This window comes from Talpa europaea (assembly GCF_964194135.1).
Source record: "Talpa europaea genome assembly, chromosome: 14".
In the NCBI taxonomy this organism is placed as follows: domain Eukaryota; kingdom Metazoa; phylum Chordata; class Mammalia; order Eulipotyphla; family Talpidae; genus Talpa; species Talpa europaea.
In genome coordinates this window covers 69289405-69311087 of record NC_140082.1, presented here as the reverse complement: position 1 = coordinate 69311087, position 21683 = coordinate 69289405, and the positions used below count along the sequence as shown (strand labels likewise).

Genomic DNA, 21683 nt, shown 5'->3' with positions numbered 1-21683 from the left:
AAATCATACAAGAGAATGAGGCTGGGAGAGAAAAGAAGGAGAAGGAAATAAGCTGGATTGGAAACCTGATCTTTGCTCTAAACACTCATCATCCAAGGATGAAGAGCCAAGGAGGAAAAGGGCAAACTTGGTACTCTCAAGAAAATGTGGCTTCCTAAGGGAAACACAGATTATTAGCACTCGGAGGAAGGAGAAATAGAAGAGAAGATAATATATGTAAAAGAAGATGAAAAATGTAATAGAAAAAGTTATAGAAATTCTTAGAACTGTTTTAAATTTGTGGAGTAATGGAGACCATAGTCCAGATTTTGTAGGATGCCCCTCTATGGGCGCCTTTAAAAAAATGAGTGCATGTTATTAAAAACTAAATAAATAAATAAGAAAATATTTATTACGTTAGCCGGACTGATGGAAAAAGTAAATAGTCTTTTCTCTCTCTTAAAAGAAATCCTTCCACCACCAGCCCCACCCTTCCCCTCCAGCAGCCTCTCCCCCACTCCTGGAACTGATGCTGTGCCCATGAGTCATCGTTTCCTCTCAGCTTCTCTTCTGGTTTCAGTGCTCTTTCACAGCTTGTCTCCCTGGGGCTGCTGCCTGTGCTCCCAGGTCCTTTCCCTGCTACACAGGCCACAGGCAGGCCAGGGATGAATTGCAAGCTCTGCTGTTTGACCCAGAGGCTCCTGCCTGCCCCCAGCCTTGCCCACCACTCAGTGGGGGTACAGCCTAATTCAAGATCTGAAGGACAGATCTCTCCATGGCTGTCCCTCCTGCTTCCTCAGGAGTAGGCATGATAGGGCCCGCCCTGAAAGAATCCCCCCCCCCTCCCCGCCACTTCCCCTACATTGTTCTCTGAAGCTGCTGGTGCCCAGAGGGAGTTTAGTCTCCCAGACTGCTCTACAGAGCATAGTGGAACTTTTTTGCAGGTCCTAGTGCTCCCAAAGACAGGCGGTCTCTCTCTGAGATCAGGGGAATGGATCTGATTTCCTAAGGCCCCACCACTTCTGACATTCTGTGACTCTAAAATATGCTACCCACCTCCGCATCTCCACCCACCGGGCTTCAGCTCATGTGTCAGCAATAACAGCCCCACAGCAAGGTCTCAAGTTAGTCTCATCCGTCCCTCAACAGCGTCAGCCACAGAAAGTGTCTCATCCCCTAGGATTTCATCTCACCCCCATCCTAGGATTTCAGAAATGAAGGACCATGTTCCTTGGGGTCTGTGAGGTCCTGGCTAGACCAGTATGAGTGATGGAACCCCAGGATGAGAGTAGTCGGTGTTTCTGGATGGCCCCAGATCAGGTGGCCTGGCCAGCAGGTGGTTAGTGGGCAGCTCTGTCCAACAAATTTAGCAATGAGAGAAATGTCTGCTCTGTACCATCCTATGTGCTAGCTGCTGGCCACTTGTATCGCCTAAAGTGTAATACCACCAAGGAACTACATTTTAATTGCATTAAATGTTAATGTTAAGTAGCCGCAAGTGTGTTGTGGCTTCTGCATTAGACTGCGCAGCAGCCCACTGAGGGTGGAAATCTAGTCATCCATCCTTTGCTCTGTAGGGTGGGACGGTCCTCTCAGGCCTGTGTTTCTCCACTCACAGCCAAGCAAGGCACCCGCGTCAGTAAATATCTGTGAGTAGCGGGGTCAAGAGTGAGGACTCTGGCATCCCCGGGTTCTCCCACCTCCTGGCCCTGTCACTTTGAGTGAATCGTTATCCTCTTCCAGCCTGAGTTTGCTCATCCACCCCATGGGGATAATGGTCCTCCTAGGGCTGTGAGGATGGAATGAAGTCGGGCACCTTCCACTCAGAGTGCCGGAGGCTGACTTGCAGGAGGATTTAATAAACGCACAGGAAGTCACCTTTGGGGAGAGTTTGGCTTGAGGGAAGTTGTCAAGTGGAATTGGGGAGGTGAGGTGGAGCATGTGCCATGTCCCGAATACCTGAGTGGGTCCAGCTCTGGCACTGGACATTGGCATCAACTGAAGTGCGAGGAGGTGACAGGAGATGGTGATGTTCAGGGCAAAGCTCAGGAACCTCAGTTTAAATCTCTGTCCCAACTTCCAGGGCTCTTGCTGTGACTGTCGCTTTTGGTATTTCTCCCAAAAGCCCAGACTTTGGTGCCAAGTTCTTGGGCTCTCCTCTCCCAGCACATATAAGTCATCTCCAGTGCCCCTGCCATGATTCAGCCACGGCTTCCTCTCACCCATCTGTGAAGCGGAAACAATGAGGTGTCTAATGTTAAGATCAGTAAACACTAAAGGTGCCTTTGGGACCCAGGGTCCCCTGTGGCTTCGCCATCTCTCTGGGCATTGGGATGACGGTGAGAAAATCCCTGCTGTTCACTCTTGTGATACGATGTGATGTTTCTCTGCCTTTTGCTGCTCCAGCCACAGTGAGACTTTTCCCTTTAATTCCTCACTGTGAATGCCCCCCAGGAAGTCTGTGAAATAGATGCTCTCCAGCTGGTTCCTCTAGGAAGGTGACTTTCAAGGAATAAGAATTTAGGGCCAGAGCTGGCGGCCTGGCAAGCTGCACCTCTTCCCCTGCTGTGGGGGCCTGTGAGGGTCGCCGGGATCAGAGATCTGAATTAGAAAGGAAGGACAGGCAGCCATGAGGAGACACGTCTGCTGGAATCTGGCAGATACAAAGGCTTTATCAGATAGTGGCTGAGGAGCCATGGATCAGTGGGGTCAGTCCGGAAGATGAATCTACAACCTCCTCACCTAAGGTGCCACTGAGAACAGGACAGGGCTCAGCTGCCAGACATAGGCTCCCTCTGAGAGTCCGATAGGGCTCCTGAGCTCAGAGTGTTGGAGGGTGAACCTCAGGCCTCAGCATCTGCATCTCCCGACTTCTCCCTTCAGGGCTCCAGCAGGAGCAGCGAGGGAAAGGAAAGGAAAGGGGACTATGTGTGGGTAGTTTGCTTTTATTCCCAGTCCTGTGTGTAGTTCATGGAAGGAGACTGAGGATTTCTATCCAAGACATGGGGTTAGAGCAGAGAATCTTACACACTCACACACATGCACACGCCCCCACCTCCACACCCCCACCCCCCCTCCCCCCCTGCCACACACACACACCCTGGCCCAACCCTGATAGAAATGAGATCTGATTATGTGTGTGGGGAGTTCCTTTTGAGGGTATCCTTTTCTGGGCTGCTGCCAGGCCATGACACAGTCGCAGAAGGGGTGGCCCTGTGACTCACCAGCACCTCCTCAGCAGCCTGGGCTGCGGGCAGGGTGTGTGCTTCCTCTTGATACTCCCCTCCCGGCGGCTCCTCTGGGCTTCCTGGACATCGGTCCCCTCCCTTCCAAGGCTGGCACTACAGGGCCTGAGAGCTTGTCTCCTGTCCCTCTGGGGCTGAGGCCTTGCGAGCGTGATATCATGTCTGTGATGTTGGGTTTGTCAGAGAATGTTAAGACACCAGTATTCCAGGAAAGGTCATGCTTTGCAGAAGTAGCCCCATTGTGCTGGTCTGGTTATCATAGACCCAGGAAGGCAAAGAACAAAGAATTGAAGGAGTGAGACACAGGGCAAGGAAAATTTGAAACAGAGTAGGATTCCTGAGCTCGGCACTCTGGTGTTTGGTAATTCTTCCTTGTGGGGGTGTCTGGGTGCTTTAGGACACATGGCAGTGTTTCTGGCTTCTGCCCACTAGCTCTCTCCCTCTTCAGGCATGCTAACCAAAAATGTCCCCAGACATTGCCAGAACTCCCCAGGGGGAGGGGAGGAGGACAGTGGGGTTGGCAAATCCACTGGAGATGGGCAGTGAGTGGGGGATTGAAACATCCTGTACCATGAGGGGATGGGAGGTGATCACTGGGCATCGGGTTACCAAACATTGGCTGGGACCCATAAAAAGGATCCCAGGGGATTGAGAGGGACCATGTAATTGCAGGTGGGTGGCTGAAAGCCAGCCTCATACACCTTCCAGTATGGTCCCTGTCCTGGCCACAGTTGGGAGCAAACATCGCAGCAAAGGAGAAATAAACGCAGAGCGCGCAGACAGGGTGGCATTTCTGGGATGCTTGGCCTTGTGGGAGAGGTGCTCTGCCCTTCCACATCCAGGGAGGGGGTGCAGCTGAGGAGGAGGTCACCCTCCCTGCTGCTCTCTGAGGTTCCTCCCCACCCCCAGCAGGCCTGCTATCTCATAGCTTCCCAGAGGTGTGTGGAGCACATCTCAGGTCCTGTGCCCCTGGGGACCCCAGAGTGACTGAGCGTCTGGGCTCTTGGCATGGCATCTGCCCTGGCATCTCTCCATGTCGGCTCTGCTCTCCTCCTGGCACCGCCCAGAAGGGCAGACTATTAGCAGATTCATCTACTGACCTTGGCCAGGCAGATTTCAGAAGCTCCCTGTATCTGATCCCCAAAATTAATGACTTGCAACAGCATTTTCTCATTCTTTTTCATGGATTTGAGGAGGCCTGGGCTCAGCTGGGTGCCTCCCTCAGGGTGTCTCACGTGGTTGCAGTCACACAGGGTAGGGGCCAGGGGTAACTGAAGGAAGGCCCCTCACCCACATACTTGGTGCCTGGGCTGGAGGTTGGATCACCTGGGGATCTAGGGTCTCTCCACTACTTATGTGGCCTGTTCCATGGAAACATGAGGGTAGCTGAGTCTCTTGCACAGCGGCACAAGCCCTAACTAGAGGGCTTGGAAGCTGTTTCATCTTAGATGAGTAAGCCTTGGAAGGCATGTCCTATCTCTTCTGCCCCACCCTACTCATTGAGACAGAAGGAAGCCCATCCAGGTGCAAGGGGAGGGATGGAGGTTCCATTTCCCTGTGTGGTCAGGCAAGGTTCTAGAAGAGCATGTGAAACCAGAACTATTATAGCCGCCATTATTAGAAGATGCTGAGTTTCTTCCCCTTTGAATAATGAACTTCTTGTCCTTCACTAATAGTGACCCAAGGCTGCTTGGTCATTACTCCATCGTAGATGGGGTGGGTCTATTCGCTGGGACCTTCCAATATGCTGGGAGACTGAACCAGCCAGGCTGATCCTGCCAGCCTCAGGACTCTCTCCACCAGCCATGCCTGAGAGCCTGCCAGGCCTGCGGCCCTGTCCACTCAGTTCAGCCAATTACCTCACTGCTTCCTTTCAGCCAGCTTTACTGGGTGCCTATTATAGGAAGATCAGTGGACTGGTACTTTAGAAAAAAGAAACAAAATTAAATGCAGTTCTTTTCAAAACACAGGGCTCTTGTCTCTGTCTCTTGCTCCCATATTCGTCCAGTCCTCTCCGTTCTGGATTTTTAATCCCTTGCCAACCCTCCTTCTCCTCCTGTTCCCCATTAACTCTCAAATGAACTCTTGCTGGAACATCTGCTTGTCTCTTGTCCACTCCAGATATTGCCAGAGGCCCTGCCCTCAGGGAGGTGACATCCCAGTGGCAGAAATGATAAAATGAATAAATTAAATCTAGGTTTTTATCATGCTATAAGAGGGATCAGCCAGGACACACTGTGAGGACATGGGAGGGGGGACAAACGGGGCAAATAGGGCCCTACTCGTCCTCACCCCCTGCAGAGGCTGGGACTGGATGACAAATAAGAGAGATGAGGGAAAGTGTGGGGCAGAGGAAGAAGGGACCAGAGTACCCACATCCTCGGCAGGAAACAGCTCATTCTGGAAAGTACAAGTACCTGGATGGTCTGATGTAGAAGGTAAAAGGATAAGAAGGGGGCCTCCTCAGTGGCGCAGCGGTTGAGCGCTGGGTTGCAAAGCTGCCCGCAGCCTCTGCAGCGCCAGTTCAATCCCCGGCCACTGGGTGAGGGTCCCACATGGTGCGCAGACCTCTCCTGCCGCCCGCTGCTCCCCTCAGCAGTGTTTCGTCGGTCTACCTGTTCTGCTCCCCGCTCTGACTCTGGTGAGCTCTCTCACCCTCCTGGCTTCTGACTGTACCCAGTGCTTGTATAAATAAGTAAATAAATCTTAAAAAAAAAAAAAAAAGGATAAGAAGGCTCATGAGTTTAAATCCCCTCATGGGCTCAGTTCAGACTGAACTAAGCTAGTGGAAGTCTAACCTAATCTCCACCCTCTCCAAATACCCAGCACCTGGGCCCCACTTGAAGCTGCTCCCTTCCCCAGCCTGGACTCTGCCACTCCCTGCATATTTTGGGTCTCTGCACTCGACCTTCCCTCTCCTGCGAGTGCTCCATCTCCACCCAATTCTTAAGAAGCCGTCCCCTGCCTCCCCTCCTACAACCCCAGTCTTACCCTGTTTGGACTTGAAGTCTAGTGCTCCCTACTATCTTCTCTGATCATGTTGCCACACATGGGAAGGAGAGGAAATTTCTGCCTTCTTGGGCTGGTTGAGCAATCAAATTAACATCAGGCAGACTAGCAGGACAAAAGGACAAATTTAATTATATATGTATGGAGAATCCATATGAATAGATATTATAAAGCAAATGGGGGGAAATTAGAGTATATATCCTGAGCTAAGGAATAGGATAAGGCTCTTTGAGTAATATCCCCATTTTTCATTCTTCTAGGTAAGGGAGTCGCAATGGTTTCTTGTGAGCCTACGGGGCCTCAGTTATCCTCAACTCAAAATAATCCAATGTCTTGGGGAGGCCTTGACCGCCTTTGGGAGTCCTATCTGAACATCTTGGGGAGTCTTTCCTCCTCATGTCTGTCCCTACACTGGCTCGTGAGCCTGAGGGTCATTCTTCTCTACACGTAGCATGAGCCTGCACAGAAGGATGGATGAGCTAAAAAGGAACTTGACACTAAATGGAAGGAAAAAGACACACACGTAGGCCAGTCAGCACAAGGACAGAAATGCTCAGAAGCACCCATGGGTGACCCCACAAGTCAGGCCAGAGAAGAGAGAAGCAACAATGAGGGGTCCCGAGGCTGGGAAGGGCTCCCAGAAGTGGAGGGGCTGGCCCTGGGCCTCTTGTTTCTCTCCAAGTTGAAGAATTTCCTCAGCCTGTGTTTTTGAAGTATGTGTGTGAGTCCACCAGTGTGTGTTGGACTTCACGGAGCATGCGCTCCCTGTGACGTGGCGCCTGCCCTCAGAACTTCCGCCCTCTGGGACTGTCAACAGGCAACACATCTAGTGTGATGATGCCATGGCAGGACGGGCAGGGACAGAAGTTCAGCACATCCTGGGCTCTCTGCTCTATTTTCCTGTTTGTTGGAAAAACAACAGTGAGGATAGAAGGGAAAGAAGGAGACAGTACAAAACAAATATCACCCTCCCTTCTTGGAAAAACTTCCAGCCACAGCAACTCTGAGTAACCCAGCGCCACCGGGCCGGGTACCACCTGTGCACAGAGCCGGCCTTCAGCACTCAGGTGCCAGGGGGCACTGGAAATGTACTGACATGGCTCCGTGTGACGCTCTCTTTTCAGAAGAAGGTTCTGGAGCTTAAAGAAGTCATTCATAAAGTCTGCTTGGGCCTGCTGTGTCATCGGAGGGGGGCCTGGGCAGGGCCCCTGCAGAGGGAAGGCTGTGGCTGCGTGTGCATAGAGGAGCAGAGGGTGCGCCCAGCCAGAGACTGGCAACCCTCTTCTTGAGGCAAGCTCGGATTGCCGAGTCCAGATGGTGTGCTTAATACCCAAATCAGCTCAGTCCACCCTCTCCCAAGCAAATTAGAAGGGGAAGAAAGTTTGGGCTTGGGGAGGAGCCCCTAAAGGCCCCAATGAGCAAAAGTGGCTTAAGTGTTCCCAGCAGGTCCCCAAGGTGCCAGAGAGAGCCTCACTATACAAGTTGCTAAACAAATAAATCAATACATGAATACTCTTGTGCGATAGGTACAAAAACAGTAAAAAAAATTTGTGGAAAACCATAGGCAGGGCATGCAAGGAGAAAGGGGATTATCCAACTGCAGAGGCAGGAGGTGGTTTGGCTCTTAAAGAACCCTCTTGCCTGGTATTAAGTGAGGGGACAAAGCAGTGGCCCCGGGAGCAGGGAGCCTGGTGGGGGCACCGCTGATCTGGCCCCAGGGGAGTGAAGGGCAAATGAGCCTCTGGCAGTGGTTACCCTTGGTTTGAGTGTGTTTCTATCTATGAGCCTTTCAGTGCTCATTCTTTACCTTTGTTTATGCCTTATCTGGGCCTCCCCTGCCCCTTATTTCTGAAGTTTCCTGAGGCTCAAGATAATAAGAAAAACCCTGTGTGCAGTCAACTCAGGGGGTCCTAGAACTGACCTCCCCGACTCCTCATTCCTAGTGTTGAGCAAAATTCAACTGAATCAATGTAAATCTGCCACTGGCTTTATTGAGGGATTCCTGAGGCTGGCAGTACCCCATCTAGCCAGTGTTCGGAAGAGGGGTACAAAACAGAAGCTTTTATAGAGAGACGGGGGCAAGATAAGGAAAGAGAGATTCGTTGCTGGCAAGATCACCATCCTTGGGGGCCATCAGGCATATTAATGCTCATTGCTTTGAACCAGGTAACTCCAGATTGCTCCTCAAAGTTACATTCCTGTGAAAGGCAACTGAGTATAAGTCTTCATTTGGCGATGTGACAGAGACCCCATTTTGGTGCTAGTGTCTCTACACCAACTTGGTGCCCACCTCCACCCCATCCTCCCCAGTGTTTGCTGCCACCCTTTCCGGGTCACAGCACCCAGGGTGGCCACTGTCTGGCGCCCCTAGCTCAGTCACCTCTTCCGGGTCTCATTTTTCTCCCCTATGAAATTAGAAAATAAAAAAGGCAAACATTTAGAGACACTTCTAAATGTTTTACATATCTTCTCCCATTTAATTCCTAATTCTGTGACAGTCTACGCTTATGAAACCCATTTTACATGTGAGAAAAGTGAGGCACAGAAAGTAGTTTGCTCCAGGTCAGATTTGATCCCATCCCCTGGCTCCCATGTTTCTAGCATCCACCTTTTGGGGTGAGAGTGGGAGAGAAACTTGACACTCCCCCCTACAAAAATTCATATTCACATGCATGCAGAATTAGCACAAAATGTTTGGGGTTCCCTGTCTCTGAGCCCATCTACAGGGCTCTAAATTTCCCTTTTCATCTGATCCTAACAATCCTCTGAGGATATATATGTAAGTATGATCCCCCTTCACAACTGGAAAAACCTAGGGTCAGAGAATTATGAAGTATTTCAAGGTTCATACAATTCTAAGCCAAGTCAGGATTCAGATCGAGATCTTCAAACCACAACTTCAGTGCTCTCCATACCCACTGCTGGTTGGGCCTCTAAGTGTAGCCAAGGGATCTTTCTCTACGCTCTTCTGGTTTGGGGATCACTGGAAGGAGTGCCCATGGAGCCATTTGCCCTGGCAGCTGGTGAACAGCAAAGCCCCTCTACCCCAGCACATCGACCCGCCCTATTCCAGACCCTTCAGCACTGGCCGACCAGGCTGTGTGCCCACCCAGCACCCAGGTCCTGGTCCACCAGGCTAGATCTCCCAGTGGGTGGGAACCTGCCTTTTTGTGTGCTTACCTCCTGCTAGCCCAGAGCCTGCTGAAAGGGGGTCTGGGACAGTGTAAACTGGACAGGCACCCAGGCCGGGGAGAAAGGTGGGCAGGAAGGGCGATGCCTAGGGCCAGGCTGGGGAAGCAAACCCAGCCAAAGAGGATGGAGAGGGAAGCCAAGAGCCCAGAGACTGAGGAACTCTGAAGAAGCCCAGAGGGAGGAGTCACACAGGTGACTTCGGGGGCCAAGAAGATGAACAGGTTCTGGGGAAGGTGAGAGAATGGGTTATGAAGCAAGAGGTGGAACCAGTGAGGGCAATTCTTTGAGGGAACAGGCATGAATTCAGCCTCCAGCAAGATACACCTTTTCCGGGATCCAGAGTTCCCCCAGGACCTGCTTGTTTTCACGTTGGGGCATTTAAACTCTGGGTCTCTTTCCAGGACATCTGCCTTCCAAGTCTGATTGCAGTGCAGTGAGGACTCTGCTCTGTTGAGGGAGTAAGTCTAGATGCAGTTGGATGAGGGGGCAGGTATTCCCAGGGCCCTCTTCATAGGTAGCACACACTTGACTAAAACATGAGGTAGTTGGGACACCCAGGCCCATTTTCAGGATAGGAACAGGACAGAAAAGTCCTCGTGCTCCCTCCCCAGCCTCTCAGTCCTGTCCTGAATGTCTTCCAGGCAGACTTAGCTGGGGCTCAAGGGAGTCGAGCCCATGGCCAGGTCTTTGATGGGTGACTCCAGGACCTCTGGGCAGGGCCCTGTCTGCGGCCTTTAACGAGGCACGTGGCCAGAAGCCACCTGCAGCAGGAGGGTCACAGGCAACCGGCTTCCTCTGGGGGAAGCACGGAGTCTGTCTGAAGGGTGGCCACGGACCTGTAGTGACCCACTCTGACTCTTGTCCCTGCTTGTGTTCAGGGCACTGGACAGATTAAGGAAGTCTCCAGGCTCCTGAGGGGATGAGTCAGAGCTTTAGGGAGCTTAGGTAGATTGTCCTTAATGTGTACAGAAGCCTCACCTCATTCCTCAGAAAATTTGAGGCTGAGCTTTTTTTTTAAAATGTGTACAATAAAACCATGTATGTAAAGAAAAGATAGTCCCGAAACGGTATGGAAACCTGAAGACACAGGTTTAGACATAGATGCTCTCAAACCACCTTCACTGTGAGAAGTGGGCAGATCCAGTTCCGAGCAGCCCAGCTGTTGAAGAACCTGCCGGGATAAACCAGAACAAACCCAGGATAAACCAGAACAGACTGTGCCCCTGGGGTGATCTGCAAGGGGCTGCACAGCTCACTGGCTAGGTGAGATGTCAGCAGGAGGGGGGGCTTAGGTCAAAAAGCTGGGAGACTTGCATAGCAAGCTCCCGCCTCCTTACTCTTGGGAGATGCTGTGTTTATTGGAACAAGTCCCTGCACCTGACCTGGGAAGCTTTGCATTTCCCACACTTACTTGATCGTAGAATCCATTTCTCAAGAACTGTTTATTTCTTGAGGAACTGCTTTCTATAGAACACATTTTGGAGGACACAAGAATAAGTGGACTGACTGTGTATTCTTACTGAAGATAGACTGGCTGTTATGGAAGACCGCTACCAAAACATTTTCTTTTTTTTTTAAATTTATTTATTTATGTATACAAGAACTGGGGTATAGGCAGGGGAAGGTGAGAGGATTCACTAGAGGCAGAGCGGGGAGCAGAACAGACAGACTGACTGAAATACAGTCAGTATTTACACTGCTGAGGGGAGCAATGGGCGAGACAGGAGAGGTCTGCTGTGCCATGTGGGTCACCTCCCTGGCTGGGGATTGAACTCCTGCTGCAGTGGCTGCAGACAGCCTCCTACTGCTGTGTCTTACCCTTTGCACCACCAGGGAGGCCCCTACCAAAACATTTTCATTTAGAAAAACTAGTATTAGGCTTTTTATCTTACTCTACTGGATATAACTAATTATCTATAGCAGGCAAAAAACTAGAGCTCACAGTTATAAAAATCACAATTTAAGCACATAAGACACATAGCCAAGCAAGCAAAAATAACTTCAGATTATGAAGATGTGAATAATAAAGGGGTGAGTTCAGTGTCCTTCCTTTTTTTCTATTTGTTTCATTTCCCCCACCCCCTTTTTTTTTTTCTTTTGGCCCTTTCATCCCACAGCAAGAAAGAGAGAGCATCCTTCCTTTTTATGGCTGCTTAGAATTTCATTAGAGAGAGGCACCATACTCGGTTTGCCTCTGTGGATGGATACTTAGCTTATTTCCAGTCATTTAATTACAGCCAGTGCTGCAATAAATAACCTCACATTTAACATCGTTTTCTAAAGTGAGTGTGTTTGTAGGCGGGTCACTACAGGGGGAATCACTGGGATACATCGATGGTACTGTCAGGAGGTCTTAGCAGGGATTGCATGGACCTCTGCTCACCCACAAGACAAGGAGTATTTCCCCTAGAGCCTCTCCGGGCTCAAACTGTATGGTCTTAGCAATTCAAAAGGTGAAGAAATGATAACCCGGTGTAGTTTTACTTTATATTTTTTGGCATAAGGGAGGGTGAATACATTTCATGTTTGAGAGATTAACTTTTCCTTTTTCCCTTAACTCTATTTATATCTTTGCCCATTTTTATATTGTGCTCTCAGTTTTTCACTTATATACTAGAAAATTTTGTATCTGGCTTTTGGTCTGAGAACTGAATAACATAATTTTTCCTGTTGTTTGTTTGACTTTGCCTACTTGTGATTTTTTGCCATTTAAGTTTGTTTTTTCTGCTCTTATGTAATTAAATTTATTTTAAATTTTATGGCTTGCACATTATAATTCCATAAACCTGTCTCCACTCTGAGTTTATAATAGGATTCTCCCATTGTCTTTTCTGCAATGTTTATTGGCTTAGAGAAACATTCAATTTATAATGTTATTGCAGTACAAATATATTAATGTATAAATAAAATATATGATATACATATATACATTAACTATCTAAATGTATTTTATTTATATATAAATATGTAAACAATGTAATAAAATATATATTTAACATAATGTTAAAATTTTCTATAAAAATATTTAGAATTTATGCCTGTAATAAGATGAGCTATAACATGATATTTTTTCTAGAGGACTGCACAATTGTTACATTTCCATTTGTAAGAAATTTATCTTTACTAAATACCTATGATCGTACTCTTTGTTTCTGAACTTTCTGTTCTGTGCCATTTAGCTTTCAGTATACTCACACACAAGTTCTGTACTGTTTTACTTACTGTAGCTTTATAAATGTTTTAATGTCTGATCCTTTCCCATTTTGTATATTTTTCTGACTACGCTTCATGTTTAATTTTTCTTTATAAACTTTAGAATCAGCTAAGTTCCAATGTTTTTTTTTAAATCCTCTTACTACTTTTATTGGAATTGCATTAAATTTATAGATTAACTCAAGAGGACATAGCATTTTATGATGCTCTTTCTAGCCAAGTAACTGGGCCACTTTTTAAATGGACTAAGCCTTGGCAGCAAGATGTCGCCCATGGAGTCCGTCAGTAGGGGTGAGGAGCTAATGAAGGGCAGAACACACTAGTCAGAGAAATCTTAGACACTCTTGGCATAAACACTGACAGGAGCCTTCTGTGATCAAATGAGGAAGAATAACCAAATCTCTCCCAGAAGATAGCCACTGTGTATGAATGGGAAGCTGTTGTCAGGGTTCTAGAAGCGGGAGTGGGTCGTGCAGAGATGCCACCTTGAAGGAGCTGTGCCCTGTGCTCAAGGTCACAACTGGAGCCAAGCTCACAAAGGAGTCAGGGAAGAAATGCCCGCACCTGGCTGCCCTCTGGTCTTTAGAGTTCCCCACTGGCCAAACCCCACCAGCAGCCAGAAGCCCTAAAAGCCCACAGTTTCATTCATCGAGGTCAGGTCTAGGGCACGGAGCGGAAGGTGTAAGCTGGATGTGGAGAAGCAACCAGAAGCTGTTGGGTCCTCATCTCCAGCTTTTCATAGTCCAAGCACTGGGGTCACTAAGACAATTGCCCTGGAATGAATGGAGTAAACGAAGATCAAAACATCAATAGGGCCTCCCCGGTGGCGCAGCAGTTGAGCGCTGGGTTGCGAAGCTGCCCGCAGCCTCTGTAGCACTGGTTCAATACCCGGCCACCAGGCGAGGGTCCCACATGGCGGGCAGACCTCTCCTGCCGCCCGCTGCTCCCCTCAGCAGTGTACTTCGTCACTCTGCCTGCTCTGCTCCCCGCTCTGGCTCTGGTGAATTCTCTCACCCTCCTGCGCTTCTGACTGTACCCAGTGCTTGTATAAATAAATAAAATCTTAACAACAACAACAAAAAACAAACATTATCAACAGGTAACCAAGTCTAAAGAGACTTAGTGCCTGGGCTGGAGGGCTTACCTAGAGCTAAAACCAGTTAGAAACCTAAGTGTTTGTAGCATCAAAGTTAAATGAGCATCCCACCTGCCCCAAACTAGCCCACCTGGAGTTGGGGGCATCCTGCTGATTATGACAGCTGCATGACCCCTGCCTTTGGTTTCTCCAAAGGACATTAGTGTTACCAGGGGAAGGCAAATGGCTGCTGAGTAGAAAATGGACAATGAATCCATAACACACTCCCCATGGAAGAAGCAAAAGGATTTGTGTGGCTTTTGCTTACTAACTAGGGAGGAATGTGTCTCCACCTACCATAGAGTTACCAGTGGCATATATAGTCTCAAAGAGCTAAGTGCATCATTTCTGAGTGTTAACAGGACAGTTTAGTTGAAGAACTACCAAGATGCTAAGCTGTCTCCCAGAACACAAAGAACTAGGTCAACTTCAGTGATATTCATCCTTACCCCCAACCTCCCACCCCCATCCAAGAGAAGGCATTTATTTGGGGCTTTAGGTCTGCAGCCCTGGGAGACACAGATCCAAGAAATACTTGCCTGGGGATGGACTTACATGCACAGTGAGAGGACCAGAAAGTTCTCACTCAGATCCGCTATGTAAGTCTGTCATAGTCTGGTGCAATGAGATGCAAATTAGGTAAAGAGCTGGTCAAGCAGTGATTAGTCACATTTCAATCCTGGATAAAATCCTCTTAATAGATCTGCTCATTAGTTAAAAACAAATTGAACTTATCTAAAACTACTTCCTTTTATTGTCAGGGGAACTTGTTGGAAAGTGCTCATCACTTCCTCATCCTCTTGCTCTATATCTTGTGGCAACTGTGAGCCTCCTGCAAAGCATCCTGTGTTGTTGCTGGCACCGCTCCTTTCTCACTACGGGTGTGGTCATGGCTCTTGCCATGCAACGCCCTACCCAGGTGCAAAATGGGTGCCCTCCTTACTCTTCACAGTTACCCTCGTGTTGCTGAGGGAGGCAGTGAGGCTCGGGGAAGGGCAGGGTGCAGGGCCCCTGCACCGGGCTCACACCGCCCAGGAGTGACCTCCTGGGGGCAGCCCAGCCCTGTTGGCCTGCTGCTGGCTCCTCTGTTTGCATTGCTCGCTCCTTCCTGCCATTGGACTGCCTGTTGGTCTCTCTTCCCTTGCCCCTGCAGCCTCCTCCCCAGGAGAAGATGGAAAAATTCAGCCACTTCCCATCTACCATCACATTTTCTTTCTCTCACTCAAATTCACCTTCCAAAATCAAGTTCTGAGGCTTTGTGGCTGAGGCTTCATCACTCATGCCTGCTTACTGCTGAGGGCCTGAAGTGTGGCAGACACAGAGATGGGCTATGAGGCCACTGTGCAGTTGTCACAAGTTCTGGGGCTTTCCAAGAATGAATTCTCCCATCCCCCTGCAACTACGGTCACCAAAACATTCCTCCCTCAGCAGAGTTCCCCTCAAAATATCACCCCAACCCCCTCCTTAGTACTCTCATGGAAGGACTGTTGATTCTTCTGTGCTCGGCCTCAAGCTCCCTGAGATGGGAACAAGATGTTTTACACCTGGGGCACTGAGACCCCTCTGATGAGAGCTCCTTGTGCTGTACTCACAGGTGACTGCTGGCTGCTGGCAGCCATTGCCTCCCTCACGTTGAATGAAGAAGTCCTGGCTCGAGTTGTCCCCCCAGACCAGAGCTTCCAAGAAAACTATGCAGGGATCTTCCACTTCCAGGTAACTTAATGGTAGGGCCAGGCTTTTTGTCAGTGTGTCCTAGGGATCAAGAATAGGTCCTGAAAGCTAAGAGCAGGTTCTAGAAGTTAGGAGCGGATGCTGGGAGCCATGAACGGGCCCTGGAACTAGGAACAGGCCCCCTGACTTAACCAAGTCTAACAGTCCTTCGTGTTTGCAGACCCCTACAACCAGCACTGTTCTATGAAGGGTGTTACTGGACAGTAGGCAGCTTCCTGGCCTGCTCCTTTCTTGGGGCCCTGTGAGGATAGCAATGGGGATCATTTGGGACATTTGAAGAGAGGTCAAGCAGGGTGCCCAGAAAGCAATCCCCAAGTTAGGGGAAAAAAATGAATATGTGAAGTCTGAGGCAATCACCTGAGTTATCACCTTGGTCCTTCCAGCTCTAAGGTTCTAGGAGAGTTTCAAAAAGCTGCAAAACATCACAGTGAAGTGGTCACTGTGAAGATGGTAACTTGCCCTCATGAGTACAGTGAATTGGAAGCAAACCAAGTACTCCTTACTCACCTCTTTTTAAGCTGGTAGATGAGAAGTAGTATTTTAAAAAGTACAGAGCATAGCAGAATGCTCGAGAAGCAGATGCGGATTTGGAGGAGGGACAATCACCCCTGTCCTCAGTTTCTTAGTCAGTACTTGCCCTGCTGGAGCACAGTAAGAAGGGGCATCTCCTCCTAGGAGGGGCTCATGGGGCCTATTGCCAAGGGGCCGGTGCAGGCGGGAGCCAGAGGCACTGAGGCTCGGGGTCCTCATGCTGTCACCGGCTCCTCCTAGCCTACCCTTTACCACCCTTTCCCCACTGTCCCGCAGTTCTGGCAGTATGGCGAGTGGGTGGACGTGGTGATAGATGACAGGCTGCCCACCAAGGACGGGGAGCTGCTCTTCGTGCATTCAGCAGAGGGGAGTGAGTTCTGGAGCGCCCTGCTGGAGAAGGCCTATGCCAAGTAAGTGACTGAGCCTGCCCCCAGCTGCCCTGGATTCTGGGAAAATCTGGACTGCTTCAGGGACTGCCTGGAGTAGCAGAGTCCTATTCAGTAGGACTACTTGGCTAAAATTGAGCTCTGAATTCAAGGAGATTGTGCTTGGCATGTTTTGCCCTCATAAGTGACAGCGATTGCCATTTTTAGCCAAATTTGTCAGAACAAGTCATGAGGCTGACCGTGCTGGCTTTGAGAAAGCACCTCTACTTCCTTGGCAGTTCATATTACAGTTTTGTTAGCTAACGTCGTGAAGAGTTTTTGCCAGTGGGCAAAATGGACTATTACAAAGCTAAAAAAATTATGGGAACTTACCCAGGAGATAGGAGTAGAAATTGTTTTCCCATCCTTCCAACTGCATCCCTCCTAGGTTGCCCCAGTCTAGCTTATGTAGTGCTCAGCACTGCCCCTTCTCAGGAGCCCTACGGGAGCCCCTCCTGCCTGGGCTTTCTCCAGCAAATGGCCTGGCTCCAAGGCATCCAGGGGTTTCTGTTTCTTGTGGCCCCTGCCAGGGAGCAGGGCCAGGATCCACTTACCCAATGTGAGAATCTGAGGCCTGAGAAGTCACGTGAGAAGGTAAATGGTAGTGATGTGACTGCTCAAAGCGGTGTACTCAGGCTCCAAGTCACGTGCTCAAATAGTAGCGTTAAGCCACAGGATGCTCCCACCTCAGGCGCATGGTGCCCCCTCATCACAGTGCCTACTATGCTGGAAAACGCTTTCGCTATTGAATTATCTTTTTTAAGTCTACAAATGCCAAGCATCCAACTAGCAGACCTCCCCTTTTCTACAGGACGTAGAAAGAATCATTAGGGGAGGTTGGACCAATAATTTTCTAGGTCCTTCCAATTCTGGGGTTCTAAATGATTTTCAAAACACTGCACAAAGTCCCCAGGAAGTGGTCACTGTGGAGACGGCAACTTGCCCTCACCGGCATGCTGAGTTGAAGACAAAGTCATGAAGAATCTGGGCAGAGGATCCCTGGAGCATCCAACACAGGAGACGTGGGGGGTGGGGGAGACACTCCGAGAGGCAGTAGGGTTGGCATCGGGTGCAGCAGCAGCTCTCTCCCTGCCCTCCCCAGGGTCAACGGGTGTTATGAGGCGCTCTCTGGGGGTGCCACCACAGAGGGCTTTGAGGACTTCACCGGAGGCATCGCTGAGTGGTATGAGTTGAGGAAAGCCCCTCCTAACCTGTTCAAGATCATCCAAAAAGCTCTCCAGAAAGGCTCTCTCCTGGGCTGCTCCATCGATGTAAGTACCGGCCTCCCTGTCTGTCACGCTGCTGCTGCCCTAGCTGAAGGGACACTGACAGTGTGGGGGAAGCCACTGCCCTCTCTTACATCACCAACCTAACCCTCATCCACCATATCATGCATCCCCTGGCACCCGGGCAGTGTGGGGTACCGCTGGGGGGTGATGGTCCTCCAGCCCACTTCCACCCTCAGCCTCCTGGGAATCACCACCCCAGACCACAGGTTCCCTGAGAGGACTTTGCCCTCTGTGGGTCCCAGGGAAGCACTGTTTTGGACACCTCTCCTCTCTCCGGGCCTGTTCCGGGAGCCCCGCAGCCTAGCCTTCCCTCTTGCAGGGTTAGTAGGCCTGTGGAGCCTTCTGAAGGCATGGGAAAGAGCCATTTCCTCATTGCAGCCTTGCTGGCTAACCTCACCAGGGGAGGGATGGCGGCATGATGGGCTGTCTCCAGGAGCCTCCAGACAATGGCTGTGCCCTGCTCCCTAGCCCTGTCCTATCTGGGAACAGATCACTGTGGAACAGAGATAAGAAGCCCTGGCTTAGTCCAATTCTCTACAGGGATTCTCAAACTTTTTGCAGACCATGTAGAGGCAAAACGTGGACTGGGAGCAGTCCTGTCTTTACTAAGTCAGAAATAACAGCTGTGGGAATACATGGGTGAAAGAGATGACTTGGAGAAAGTTCTGAGAACTTCTGGTCTCACTTGAAAAACAAAAGGGCCCTTGCATAAGCCCTGTGGCTGGGCCCACCCAAGGCTGGCCAGTGTCTGCCCTAAGCCAGAGAGTGCCCTCCAGCCCTCTCCAGGAGATGCCCTGCTCACCTCAGCAGGGAGAAGTGCATGAATACACCTCCCAAGCATTGGTGGACGGCCCACTTCCTCCCCTTCAACCTTTTCTCTGGTTGTGAAGGACAGATCTGGGTCCAAAAGCAGCTCTGCCCTCCCTCCCCCAGGCCACACCTGGGCCTGGCTGTCTCCCAGGGTGTTTGTGGTAGGACCAGAATAAGGAAGAGAGTAAGGGACAGAGAATGAAGCCGCCCACGCTGATTCTTCCCATCTTTCCAGATCACCAGTGCTGCAGATTCAGAGGCTGTCACCTTCCAGAAGCTGGTGAAGGGGCACGCGTACTCGGTCACCGGGGCCGAGGAGGTATGCCTGGCGTGGATTTTCAGGGGTCTTTCTCCCCCTAACACAATAGCCCAAAGCACGTTTTTGCCTGTGATTGCCTAGGGTGGGGCCCCCCTGTTTCCAAAATCCTTTCCAAATGGGCCTCACATTCCTGAAGTTCAGGCCAGATGGGGTTGGGGTGGGGACGTGTCTTCCCGGGACTCCAGACTGGTGTGCACTGCCCCCTGGTGGCCAGGAGATGCAGCTTTCGGAGCTCTTTTTTTGTTTCAGAATATCTGCTAAAGATAATAAAAACAATATTTTGCATCTGTATAGTGTTTTATAGTCTTTGAAGTGCTTTCACATTCCATCTCATGAAAGCATTCGTGCGTGCCCATACTCAGATCTGACTCTGCCTCTCTCTAGCTGTGTGTTCTGGGCAGGTACTTGAACTCTGCCCTTAGTTTCCTGATCTCTGAATTAGCATTACAATCATTCCCACCGGAAAGTGCTTGTGGTGATTCAGTCACTTTGCTGTATATCCCTGACACTTTGTATACACTCATGGAACTACCCTTGTTGTTGTCACTATTGCATTATAAATACTATTATGCATCCCAGTTTAATTCCAAAACTCAGACTGGACCCCAGGTCAGATATGTGGCGTTTTTTCCCTGGCATTTTTGTTTTATTTCCCTTTTTGAGCATTTTCAAGCCTACAATAGTTGAAAGAATAGTAAACATCCGGATGTTATGTCCCCAGATTCAACAGCTGTTCGCCTCCTGTTCTTTTCCTCTGTGTTGGAGCACTTTTTCCTCTGGCATCTGAGTAGGTTGCAGGTCTCAGGAAACCTCACCCACACAGACTTCAGCCTTTGTCTCCATTGAATAAGGACAATCTCTTACTTAATCCCAGTGTTACTGCCATGTCCAAGAAGATACAAACTATTTAACTAACATTCTCTTAATATGCAGTCCATATTTATATTTTCCCAGTTACCCCTAAATGTCATTTATAGTGTCTCCCCTCCCCGCCCCGCCCCAGGGTCCAATCAAGAGTTGGTACTGCTTTGCTTGTGTTCTTTCCCTGGGGGTAAACCTTCCTAGACTCCCTTGGCTAATGGGCATCCTGTTATAGTCAGTTACATGGAGTTTCAGATGCAAAGTGCTAGCAGAGAGAGTGGGCCAAGCTTGCTTGTCCTTCAGCTTGCCAGAGAGATTGACACGCCCTGGCCTGCCAGGGCCCAGGTCCAAGGAGCCACTAGGACCACACAGCAGCAACATGTCTAGGGACAAGCCTCTCTCCTTTTTGTGATCCCCTTACAACATGAGCTGGACGACCCCCCCACCCCAGCTCATGCCAATGGGGCTGTGGGCCTGAGAACCTCCAGGCCTGGCCTGAGCTCAACATCTCCCTCCTCTCACCTGACCCCGCTTCAGGTTGAAAGTAGAGGAAGCCTGCAGAAATTGATCCGCATCCGCAACCCCTGGGGAGAGGTGGAGTGGACCGGAAAGTGGAATGACAAGTGAGGAGGGTGCAAGTGGGGGAGCAGGGAGGGGTTCTGCTTGGGGGTGCTGGGGGAATGAATGGGGAGTGTGCTGTGCTGAGGAATAAAGCCTCGAGAGTGCAGGTCACCAGAGTGGGCCCAGGACCTAGGTGGCCCCCCTAAGACCTTTAACTAGCTCATTCCAGCAGTCTGGGTGTCTCCAAGACACAGGGCTCCTGTGATGCTCCTCCCTTTCACCCCTCAGGGTTCATGCCTTCCCTAGTGCCATTTAGGGTAAGATCCCGAGCTGAGATTCGCCTCACTATGGGACCTTCAGGGAATAAGTGTTCCCCTCATCCCCACTCCACTCCAAGCCTGGGTTCTACTTTGAGATTATACACATAGGGCTTGAGACCAGAGAGAAGTTTCTGTTGATCCCCAGCTTTTTACTGTACATCTTTGACTCTGGGGTAAAATCTCCTGTGAGCCTCCCTCATGGTCTTCCTCCTGCCCCCACTCCTTCCTCCACGGCCCAGCACCTCCAGTTCTGCCCCTTTCCCTGGCCCCCTCCAAGGCAGCCTCTGCCATGCCAGAGACACTGATTCAGCTGCAGAGACCAAGATAAGCTGCTTCTCATCACTTTTTCAGTTGCCCCTTAAAAGAGCTACCAGGCCCCTCTGACCCTGGGTCACTGATGCTGCTTCATCTTGCTCTCATGCTCTGTGTTCGTTTTCTGGACTCTTCGTTGCCACCATCTTCCAGGGAACTCACCCTCTCACTGTAGTCTTAGCCAGCGCCTGTTCCTCCACCCCCTTACTAGGTGTGGGCCCACAAGGGGAGAGAGTATGTCCTTGACCCTCCCCTTTGGGGAGACTTGGGAAGGTCATTGCCCTCTGCAGGTTTCCAATGTCTCACACATTACTTTCTCTTCCAGCTGCCCAAACTGGAACACTATAGACCCAGAGTTGAGGGAGAGCCTGACCAGGAGGCATGAAGATGGGGAGTTCTGGTAAGATTACAGGAAAAGGGGTGTCTGCTGCAGTGATCTTTACTAGAAAATTAGCAAGATGATCATGCGATGGGGCACAGAGGCATGGGATCCTGGTTTTGTTGTTTCACACTTACTATAAGGCCTTGAACAAAAACATTCCTAAACCACTTGAACTTGCCCATCTCTCATGGGGTTTATAAGCTGAGCAGCTTTACAAGGAAGACTAAGGGGATTCCAGGAGAAAATGGGGGAAGGTGGGGCCCCTCTCCCAGCCGGTTCCTTGAGATTCATCCCAACACCTTAAGGAATCCATCCCTGAGTGAGTGGTGCAAGCAGTTGTCTGCCTGAGGCCACCTACTGCACATCGCA

At 50.0% G+C, this 21683-nt stretch overlaps 1 protein-coding gene across 1 annotated transcript in view; it reads left to right on the top strand.

Annotated features, from left to right (window-relative positions):
- Positions 1-21683, top strand: part of CAPN2 (calpain 2) — a gene marked incomplete at both ends in the record, with an annotated part of 48340 nt that overhangs the window by 9294 nt on the left and 17363 nt on the right. The window contains 6 exons of the mRNA XM_084253125.1: positions 15368-15486; positions 16312-16445; positions 17563-17731; positions 18795-18878; positions 20277-20362; positions 21258-21332. Of these exons, the coding sequence (XP_084109251.1) occupies positions 15368-15486; positions 16312-16445; positions 17563-17731; positions 18795-18878; positions 20277-20362; positions 21258-21332 (667 nt within the window). The remainder of the gene's footprint in view (positions 1-15367; positions 15487-16311; positions 16446-17562; positions 17732-18794; positions 18879-20276; positions 20363-21257; positions 21333-21683) is intronic.